Genomic DNA, 11,344 nt, shown 5'->3' with positions numbered 1-11,344 from the left:
TACTACCTCAAGGTTAAGGACCTGACAGGTTTCAGCTGTGGAACAGTGGGTAGCACTCTCACCTCTGAGCTAGTGTTCAAGTCTCAGGAGGCCCCAGAGCTTCAAGCACAGAAGCCTGGACGCTCTCGGATAACTCCTCAAACTGAGGTCCTTTTTAAGCAGCTACATACATATCACTTTTTAAAGTGGTTCGGGCAGTGGCCCCTGGTATCCTGATCAATATTTATCCCTCAACCAACGTCAGTATGATCTGCTTGTTACACTTTTTTTTTGTGGGAGCTTGCTGTGCATAAATATGGCCACTGTTTCCTGCACTACAGGGACTTCACTGTAAGAGGTATTTCCACTGGCTGTAAAGTACTTCGACATATCCTGAGGTCATGAAAGGTGCTAAATCATTTTCATCAGAAATTGCTGGAGAAACCCAGCAAGTCAGACAAGATCCGTAGGAAGAAAGCAGAGTCAGTGTTTCGAGTGCGGCAGTTCTAATGAAGAGTCACTAGACTCGAAGCGTTAACTCTGCTTTCTACCCACCGATGCTGCCAGACCTGCTGAGCTTCTCCAGCAATTTCAGTTTTTGTTTCTGATTCTGACAGGAATAGACGGGGGTAAGTGGAGAAAGGATGACTGGGGAATCCAGAACCAGAGGGTCACAAGCGAAGAGGTGGGCCATTTAGGACAGGGAAACAAAGAAATTTCTTCACCCAGAGCATAGATTTCTCTGCCACAGAAAGCAGTTGAGGCCAAAACATTGAATGTTTTCGAGAAGGAGATGGATTATAATTCTTGCAGCTAAAAGGATTGAAGGTATAAGGAGAAAGCAGGAACAGGGGACTGAGGTGGATGGTCAGCCATGATCATATTGAATGGTGGAGCAGGCTGAAAGGGCTGAATGGCCTATTCCTGCTCCTAGTTTGTATTTTTCTATAACTCTCAGCATTCGTCTCTATTTCCTTCAAAGACTTTTCTAGTTTCCACTTAAATATAGTTATCTAATTTGTTTCACCTATTCTTGGAGCAAGTTCCACATTCTCATCACTTTCAGGGTAAAGATGTTTCTTCTGAGTTGCTTTGGGATTTCCTGGTCATCATCTTCTAACAATGGCCTCCAGTTGTACCCTTTCTCACAAGTGGTTCCATGTCCGGATTGGACCCACAAAGGTGTGGCATCCACGTTCCCATGAAGTCTCAGTGTTTTTCAACTTGTGGGTATGATATGGCCTGATTTTCATGGTTCCACCAATAAAGCAATAAAGTGCTAAGACTTGGCCGAAATAAATCTCCAGGCCCACAAACCTCAAGCAGATCAAACTGTGCGTAGGAAATGTAAGCACAAATTGAAAAGAGTCACTTAAGCTTCCTGGAGCATTTTATTGTAGTTCATGGGCCGGATTTTCTTAAACAGAATCACAGTTTGAACAGTTCTGGTCTCAGTGAAATTCTACATTAGTTGATTAGCCCCATTTAATATATGAAGCAAAAACAAAAATTACTGGAAAAGTTCAGCAGGTCTGACAGCATCTGTGCAGAGAAATCAGAGTCAATGTTTTGGCTCAAGTGACCCTTCCTCAAAACTTCAGGTCACTCCACCTGATACATTAACTCTGATTTCTCCTCCACAGATGCTGCCAGACCTGCTGAGCTTTTCCAGCAATTTCCGTTTTTGGTTCTGATTTACCACATCCGCAGTTCTTTCGGTTTTTATTTATTATATAGAGCACTGGTTTTGGGTTGGCAAGTTGTATTTAGCTGCGGCAAACATAAGGGTATTTAACGGACAGACCAGAGTTGCTCCATTAGAATTTTGAGTTCAGATTAACTGTTGCTTTTTCTGGGATTCACCTGTAGCCTCGTAGCAAGTTTGTCACACTCAGGATTAATAGCAGCTGCTTACTACATCACAGCAGTTTTCTCAGCAACTTCAAATAAACTTGGGAGGGAAAAAAACTCAGCCGTAGTTTAGAGAACTCATTGACTTTATTTTTTAAAAAGGATTATGGTTTATTTTTGAAGAACTTGAATTGGAGTGGCAGCTGCTCAGAGAATCTCAGTCTAACTATCTGCACTGTCCATAGAGAGCCTGCTTTAGACTTATAGTGACGAAAGATCTCTTCAGCTAGTCCAGTATTCACAGCATCACTCTGTGACAAGCATCCGTTGTCGTTAATAAGAGAGTCTGAAAGGAAGGACTGCAGAAAGACTTTGACGTATTTGAATTTACAATATTTAACCTGCAGTGTTTGAAAAACTACTTGCTGCAACATGTACCACTCACTAGTGACCCCCACCTGCACTTTAATGAACACAAGAAGCTGTCCTACTTAAGTAATGCTTACAATTCACATTTGTGTATTATCCAATCGATGACTATGTGCTATTGCTGCACCATCCACCATTTGTGGGCAATGATTAACTTACTTCATCTTTCTGCAGAGGAGAGGAATGAAGGGCAAAGCAAAGAAGCTCTTCTACAAAGCGATTGTCAGAGGCAAAGAAATCATTCGCCTTGGGGACTGTGCTGTCTTCCTGTCTGCCGGTCGTCCCAACCTCCCGTATATTGGTAGGATTCAAAGCATGTGGGAGTCCTGGGGTAACAACATGGTGGTGCGAGTCAAATGGTTCTACCACCCAGAAGAGACCAACCTGGGCAAAAAACTCAACGATGGCAAGGTGGGTTTCGAAAGCAATCTTTGGTCTATTTCAGATGTGGACCTTTAACCCATTCATACCTCCGAGAGTAGCTCAGATATTTCCTGGTCATGTGCTCTCCTGGCTAATGAACAGAATCCAAAAGTTTGAACGAATATTTCAAATCACAAGCAACCCATTTCTTTTTGCTGATTATAATCTGACTCCCAAAGTTCAGATTAGCAGCGTAGGGGTTGGTATCTGACTGTTACTTGTAACATTTTCACTCATCTTTTGGTTTCGCTTGTCAAACCTCATTCCTGTTTGGAACCTATAATCAGGCAACTATGTAGCTCTTTAATCGGCTATAAAGCCTTAGGATGGTAACCACCAGCTAATTGATTCCTGTTTTATAGGTTTCTGCTTGCTCACCCCTCCTGATAGCAACTACTCTCCTGGACTGTGGTTCTGCATGAAACCACTCAATCCCAGTTGGCTTCCAGCATCTTGCATAATTGGCCACTAACTATTATTCATCAGTGACCAATGGCAATGTGTGTTGGTCTTTGCTTTCTGTGTCAGAGACCATGACAAGCATTATAAATCAGATCTTCCTCCAACATCCAGATATCCATCTCCAGCACAGAACACTGGATAGCAATTCTGAAAGTGCTGATGCCACTTGTGGTGTCCTTACTGTCCCAGGACTGGCACCAGCTGAGCTTCACAGTTTCATAGGCTGTACAATTTACCTATTCACTGAGTTAACTCCCCAGCCACTGGGAGAGCCTCATGTTTACTGACTAAACTAGAATGTCATCAAAACATACAGGTCTAGAAATCTGAATGCACAACCCTCATTTTTCAGACTCTGAGCAGGGTTCTCGACAAGAGCCCCAAAATGCCACACTGGAAGCATGCCAACAGTCATATTGACAAATAAGACACATTCTAAACCTCCTTTATTTGTGTAAATAAGAAGACTAGCAATTGACTGAAGACCCCTTTGCAAAGATTGGTTTCCCCTAGTCAGTGAGCAGCAGCTCGATATGTGTGACTTTTCTATGCTCCGTCTTTGAGCTATTTCATAGAATAGAATCCCTACAGTGTGGAAGCATGCCATTCAGCCCATCGAGCCCACACCGACCCTCCGAAGAGCATCCCACCCAGACCCACCCCATCCCTGTAATGCTGCATTTAGCATGGCCAATCCTCCTAATCTGCACATCTTTGGACTGTGGGAGGAAACCAGAACTCCCAGAGGAAACCCACGCAGACTTGGGGAGAATGTGCAAACTCCGCACGGACAGTCACCCCCAGGGACAGAATTGTACCTGGGCCCCTGGTGCTGTGAGGCTCTGGCCTCACAGGGCACTGATCATTTCTCCTTCCCTCAAAACTTGCATTCTCAAATCCCCGGGCCATTTCGTGTCACGCAGTTTGGAATGTCGTTAGATCCAGTTCAATGAATTATTATTGCGGTTCTCTTCAGGTGCAAACCCCTTTGCATCAAACAAAAGTGGTGCAATTTGAAATGGTCGGACCTGATGTAGAAAAGTCTGAGTCAGGTTTTGATTTCTTTTCAGTTAGTTTCGTGTACACAAACTCTGTTGCACACACTCCTGTGTATCTATATATATATATATCTCTAGTATGAAAGCGAAATACTGATGAGTTGTCTATGTTTGTGGAACAGTGTATTCATAGCCAGCATGGATACAATGGGGTAAAAATGGCTCCCTTCCGCCCGGTATGTTTCTATGATGTTGTTCCTCTTCTTGCCCCCTCAGCGTGCTTTGTACCAATCCTCGCACATAGACGAAAACGATGTCCAGACCATCTCCCACAAGTGCCAGGTGGTCAACCTTGACCAGTACGAGCTGATGGCCAAGACCAAGAAATACCAAGACAGTGAGGACTTATACCACTTGGCCGGAACCTATGAGCCAACCACAGGCATGATCTTCAACACAGATGGTGTGCCCATCATTTGTTAAAGAATACAGGAAGGGCTGAGTGGCAACAAGAATCCGAGGCCTTTCAGGGAACATCAAGTAAAGAGGGAATGAAGCATTGGAACTTCCCAGGAGAAAAAGTAGTGGCAACCATGGCTTTCCCTCTTCCGGTCCATAGCTTATTTTTCTGTTGCCAGAACGGGCCTTCAGCGGTGCAGGGAAAGTTAGCTAACCTGTGTTCACAACCAGCAAGACTCCCCACAGACAGGTTTATGCACTTAATAGGAGCAAATAGGATGACGTCATTTTCCTGTCTAGTCGGACCGTTTTTTGGGTCACCAGGACTATGCTCCCGTGGTGGGCGGCCACTGCCTGCTGATTGACGTCACGTTTGAATACAAGAAGGTCAAAGGCCTCAGTTCTACTTAAGGCTGAAGGGCATCATCTGTGTTTTTTTCGAGCATGTTGACAAAAGAGAAACAAGTTTTAGAACAGTTACTATATTATTGTATTTTTCTACAGCACAGATTGATTACTTCCTTCTCAGCTTCACTTGCTTCAGCTGGGGGCAGGGAAGCACTTTTATGTACAGTTGTCAGAATGGTCTACTCACGTCCTGTATCAAATAGCTGAATGGAGTCTTTTCTAATGACTGTGAAATATGACCTATCAGAGATATGAGAGAGTTAAGCTCTATTAATAGCTCGTGAGACCAATGAACTCTTCCAGGGATGGACAGTTGTAAATTCACAGTGAACTCGAACAGTATTTTGCCAAGGTGACAACTAAGCAAGGAGACAATAGTGTTGATGGAGAGCACTTATTTCACTGCCGAATGCCTTCTAAGGAGAGGTGATCACCGACAATCGAGAGTGAGGAGAGAGATTTTCACATTGTATTTGTGTACATAGATACTTATATGTGTTGTATAGACAATTACAACTAACCTTTGAATGCCACTCGCAGTTCACTCCATATTGGTATTAACTGCAGAGATTCATGTAAGGCCTCTTTTGCAGGGAAAATATGCGAACCACTTGCACTTGAATCCACGTCAGTGGAACTACAGTATACTTCATGTATTGGGAGCCTAGTGCACTGTGGGAATTTGTCCTCCTTGAGCATCTCGCTAGCCACATTCCCACAGTGCACTGCACCACTGAGCATCCTCAGTGGAGACAGCTGACCTTTGTGCCCAGAAGTGTTCAAACTACATCAAATCCCCCCACCAAATGGATTATTTGTGGCTCAGAATCGATTGAAATTTAGAACATGTCTAAAACTAAATATTGCAGGAGCTTATGTTGAATGATATCAACGAATTTGTAATGCACCAGAAGGATATCTCTGTTGAACAAGATGGTTTTTTAAAAGCTACTCAGATGTTACCATAAAACACACACTGGTGCCTAAGATCGTTAATCACAGTCGCTTCATCTTTTGCAGTTACAAAATTGAGGCAATGCCTTGATTTTCAGTGGGATGCACAGCTAAGATCATTCTAACAACAAAAGCAAACTGTGGGAAGGGTTTTTGACACTAGTCACTTCTGACCAGCCCTTTAATTAAAGAAGAAATCAAATTATTTTGCCATTCTTTTCAGTGCCCCACTGCAAAGTGGTCTGAAATAATTCACCCCAAAACTTGTTAATTTTCATTGTGATGTTATCTTATTCCAAAAGCTATATGGTTTGTTCTTTTTAACTGTACACAAGGTATTGGAAATAGCAGTGGGCCTGACTATGGGTCTGTAAAAAAACAAAACTTATTTTCACCTGACACAAAAAAAACCAAACTGTCTCTGAGCTTTCAGAACATGAGGAGTTCTCAGTCACGTTATGAGACAGACTGCTTCCTTAAAATGTAACGCACACTTGTCGCTATAGCAACCAATTCTTATGGTACAACTATCATTTTGTTTCATCACCTTTTAATTAACCTGTAGATTCCCAAGGAACTGCAAATACAATTTTAATTAACACTGTGAAAGACAGTCTAGTTTTACATGGCCATTGTTTGGTAATTTATTGCAGCTCTTCTGATAGCTTGTGCAACTTTTTTTTAAATTTGAATTCATCAGTGTTTTGTGGGTTTTGTAAATGAAAAGCATGTTGGGTAGCAGAAATAAAACAAACTTTCACCGGAATTTCAATTTGAATTGGTGAAATAATTAATGAAATTATTTTCAGGCATAATTCCAAAATAAAGGAAGAAGGGCTGGGAACGAGAACATTTTAGCCAGAGGTATGATGTCACTGACAGTGAATGAATATAGGACTGCTCAACCAATACAATACTGCCTGCTTTGGTCTCCCTCCCAAATTGAATTTACCCCAGTGTCTCATTGAAGTGTTTACTGGGGTCCACAATGCATTTGTTATCCATCGTGGTAACCTGTTTCATTGTTAGACAACTACCAGGTTTAAATTGAAGTCCCTCAGTGTCCGAGTATAAATCTGTTGTAAGACAGAATGCTCTGAAAATTATGTATTTTGTCATGCGGCCAGCAAAAATCTTTTGAAGAATTTAATGTTCTGAAGGTGAAACATATTGGAATGACTCTGTTTAACAGTTGCTGGGCTACGAAGTTGGGTTGTTTTGTATGTATTAGTTGGGTATCTGACTCGTGTTGTGTAACCCTGGGCTAGTGCCCTCTGGAAGAAATTGCCCCAATTATTTGTGCATGTTCAACACAGGTACAAAGAACTGTAGTTATCAGAAAGCTGAAAAAAATGCAAATTACGTTCAGTCTGTGTCTGAACAAAACCACAGGTCATATTTTAAGCTGTAATCTCTTCATCAGTTGCTGAACCTCCAGCATTTACTGGTTTTATTTGTTATCTCTCTATTGCCTGCTTCACCCAATCATATTGGGGTTTTTACTTTGATAACCAACACTTCCTTTTAATGATAGACCCAAACTCATAAATTTGTCCATTTCAGATTCCGCCAGGATGACAAATAACGTAAAGCTAAGGGATTGGCCATTTTGATAATATTATCACTTCACTCCTGGCATTGTCTGTCTCAAGCCTGTCGCAACAGATCACATAGCACAGAGGAAGATTTGCACAATACCCTTTGCGACGTTACAACTCCTGTTGAAAAATAAATGGAAGCTTAGAATAGAGTTCATAACAGAATCAGGAATCCACAATCAGTGGATAGAATTGATACATTATGAATAATTCCTTGATTTTGAAGCTCTTGTAATTATATATTTTTTTAAATAAAGGATTCTAAAAAAAGGTCTTACAATCAGTGAGACTTTAATGGATAAGAATTTTGCAGAACTTTTGTTTTCCTTTTTAATTTGCGTTCTTTCTCATTAGTATTCCTGCTGTTCATGTGCTTCCTTGTGGGCACTTGCCCAGATATTGTTTCCTGTAAGTAACAGGAGAATTCAATGAAGTTTACTTCATGATGTTGACATCAAGGCTCATCTCGTCACAGGCCAGGACATGTCCCACTTAGGCACCAGGCCAAAAACTGTTGGAACTTTTCACTTTTTTGTGAGTGGCATACTTAACGCATCAGGAAGCTGGCACCTTAACAGCTGCAGGCAACTGCTAAACCAGAAGCAGGCAACCGTTCTAGCAGTACCACCTGTTGGCATTGAACACAGCTTCATTCTAAACACTACCCACACTCATCAGCTGGAATGTTTCAATTTAAACCACCATTGTTTCCAACATTGCCTCAGAGCCCTGCTTTTTGGTCACAAGTGTATGTTTCACAACTGACTCTTACTACAATAAGGACACTGCAGATTACTATCTGGGAAAGGTGGCTCCAAATCACCAAACAAAAGGGTCAATTTATAATCTGCCACGTTGTCAAAAAAAAAAACACTATTTTTAGAAATATGTTAAGAATAAAGAATAAGCTATGTATTTTGTTCTACAATGGCATCACAAGTTCAAAGATCATTTTGCTAAGGTTAAACAGAAAGGTTGAATTTCCACGTTTCTTTAGACTGCTGGATGTACCCTTTATTTCTTTATCCATTAACAAGATGAGGGTGTCACTGGCTGGACGGCATTTATTGCTGTACAGTTATAACTATACAGTTTAGGGTCGATTGGCAATTTCTCTGAGACAAGTGACCACATTTTCCAAAATGTCTCACTGGCTCTCAGGCACTTTGGGGGGTGGGTGAGAAATCGAGGATTTTTCAAAAATAAGGATTTTTATCAGACTTGGAGATGTCAGACTGGTGCTGTGGCAGGGTAAAATAAGAAGGCATTTCCCCATTGGATCTGACCCACTTTAACCTGATAGGTACCTGCGGGTCATTAAAGGGAAATAACAGACCTTAGTTGAATGCAAAACTTGTGATGTCGGCACACGGTTTTTTTTCCCAAGGTAAAATATGATGAGTTATCCAAATGCAACTATAGCCTCTTACTACCAGTGATTTCTAGCATTGCATACAGACATCAACAGGAAAATAGTTCAAAATGACACTTTAAACCCATCCTATAACCAGCTCCTACTATAATGTGGAGGATTGTACCAATATTGTTAATGAGCCACTATCTCCTTTCCCCCTTTCAAAAAAAAACTCCTCACTTGTAAAAGTGCAATACTGTTGACTGACTGGATTCTCTAAAGTAGCTGCTAGTGGAAGATTAAAGATTTTTTGTAATTTTGATTACCATGAAAATAGAAAAACAAAGAGCAGGCAGGAGGCTGGTCCACCTTGAGTCCTTGCTCTATGAACTTCCTCTAACAGTCAGTGTGTTCTGTTATGTGTAAAACAGTTTTAAAAATAATACAATAGTTAAAAGGGGTTTAAAAAATTATTTTGGAAATTTAAAAAAAAGGCATCAAAACATTTTGTAAATGAGCTGTTGGGGGTGGGGGGATCATGTTTTGATTCTGTTTGTATAAACATTTAATCTTGCGTGTGTAAGGGGAAACACTGATAGTGTATAAAACTCACTTACGTGGAACTTTTTATTGATACTTCAGAGTTTTACAAAATGTTCCTTTTGAAGCATTTTAGTAACTCAGATTTTTATACTTTATTCATCAATAAACTGAATATTAAAAAAAAAACATTCGATCCGTGTGTGTTTGAATCCTGAAGAGCTTTTATTAAGCAGCAAAGCTGGGAGGAAATTGATCCTGCATGTCTCAGGTAATTAATTTCCACTTGATGCAATTAGGTTAAAAAAAACCCAGGAGGTAAGATATAGTCTCACAGCTATTGACCGCGTTAATTTGAGAAGGCTAGTGGGTGCTTTAAAAATGGAGCAAAGTCAGGTAAACGGACTAAACTAGTGAAAAAATAGCTGTCTGTTCTAGAATTGTAGGCTCATATATGTAGTTGTTGGAGGGATACATAACCTGGCATATTCCTACTGCTCTCTCTTGAGCTGTTTCAATTACTAGCGGCAGATATATTTTCAATAGCAGATGGCAAATGAGATAAAATGGATAGGAACTGCCAGAGGCCATTCAGCCCTTAACCCTGCTCTGCTATCCAGTGGCTCTAATGGCCATATTTCAATTTTTCACCTTGCTCGACTGAATCCCTTGCCCACAAACACACATTGCTGTCCATCTTGGAAAAGATATCAGGCCTCGACATTTCCTCCTCTGCAGGTTTGCTCTAGTGCAGCTGGGAAGAAATGAGCCCAGCTGATTGTTCTTTCAGCCTCTTGTTTTAGGATTGGCACCTCTGGTTGCACGTACTCCTGAAGGCATCACCCTGGGAACGGTCTAGACCTCAACCACACAGTTGTCCACTGCGGTGCCCGACTTAACCACAAAGTGAGATTCCAACCATAACCCCACCTTTATCTCCTCCATAGTATTGCCTGTCTCCATCCCTACCTCACCTCAGCTGTTGTTATAATCCCCATTCATGCCTCTACTGCCCACACATCATTATTCTCATCATCTCCTCACAATTGCTGCCCTCCCTAAGCTTAAGCATGTCCAAATCCATGTCCTAATTCCCTTCCCATCTGCCATTCACCCAGCACCATGAAGTTTGTTGACCTATATTGTCTCCTGTCTGTGCAACACCTCGATTTTAACATTCTAACATCTGTTTCTTTTTCCCTCAACTGTCCTCCTCTCCCTATCTTTGAAACTTCCTCTGGTCTGATTGAGTTCCTCGAATTTTCATAGCTCTACAGCTGCTACAGGCCTGAGCCTGGAATTTCTTGTTTAAACCTCTGAATTTCACTTTCCTCTTTCCCACATATTTGTCATCTGACATAATATTCCTGTAGTTTCTAATTTTGATAGTAATATGACAGGAGTCCTATTCAAACAGTAATGGTGCTATACAAATGTTTTTGTAATATAAATTTAAGAAATGTTCCTTTTCCAACTGGTTAAGGAAGTCCTGTGAAGGCTGTTGTCTACAATGTACTGGACTGTTTGACAGTATTTGCACATTTGCCTATGGGTTAATATGCTATAACGATCCATATGCATTTGTTGTTGACTTTTGTTTGCTCTGTTCATCTGTTTTCTGCATCCTGCTCAGAGATTCCAGTTTAGGATCTATATTTATCATTAATGTCTTTTATGTTCAGGGTCTGCCAGGCCCTTTACGGTCCAAACAGACAGACTATAGAGTGAGGCATTGGTGATATTGGCAGGAACAGGGTGTTGTGCAAGGCACTAAGTGGGAACCTGAGTGGGCCAGGAGTGGCATTTTAAGACAGTTGAGTTGGAAGAAATCATCGGACAGTAAAATGGAGCTGGTAGATTTCCAACAAGGTTTTTCAGTCACATGTATC

The 11,344-nt window shown here is 41.2% G+C and overlaps 1 protein-coding gene across 1 annotated transcript in view; it reads left to right on the top strand.

Annotated features, from left to right (window-relative positions):
- tnrc18 (trinucleotide repeat containing 18) overlaps nt 1-9,638 on the top strand; it is a 157,378-nt gene extending 147,740 nt beyond the window's left edge. Inside the window, exons 23-24 of the mRNA XM_048609747.1 lie at nt 2,414-2,670; nt 4,419-9,638. Of these exons, the coding sequence (XP_048465704.1) occupies nt 2,414-2,670; nt 4,419-4,625 (464 nt within the window). The 3' untranslated portion in view covers nt 4,626-9,638. The remainder of the gene's footprint in view (nt 1-2,413; nt 2,671-4,418) is intronic.
- Nucleotides 9,639-11,344: the final 1,706 nt, after the last annotated feature.

This window comes from Rhincodon typus, chromosome 21 (assembly GCF_021869965.1).
Source record: "Rhincodon typus isolate 14 chromosome 21, sRhiTyp1.1, whole genome shotgun sequence".
In the NCBI taxonomy this organism is placed as follows: domain Eukaryota; kingdom Metazoa; phylum Chordata; class Chondrichthyes; order Orectolobiformes; family Rhincodontidae; genus Rhincodon; species Rhincodon typus.
Note: the sequence above shows the minus strand (reverse complement) of the source record. Positions and strands in the feature narration are given on the sequence as shown.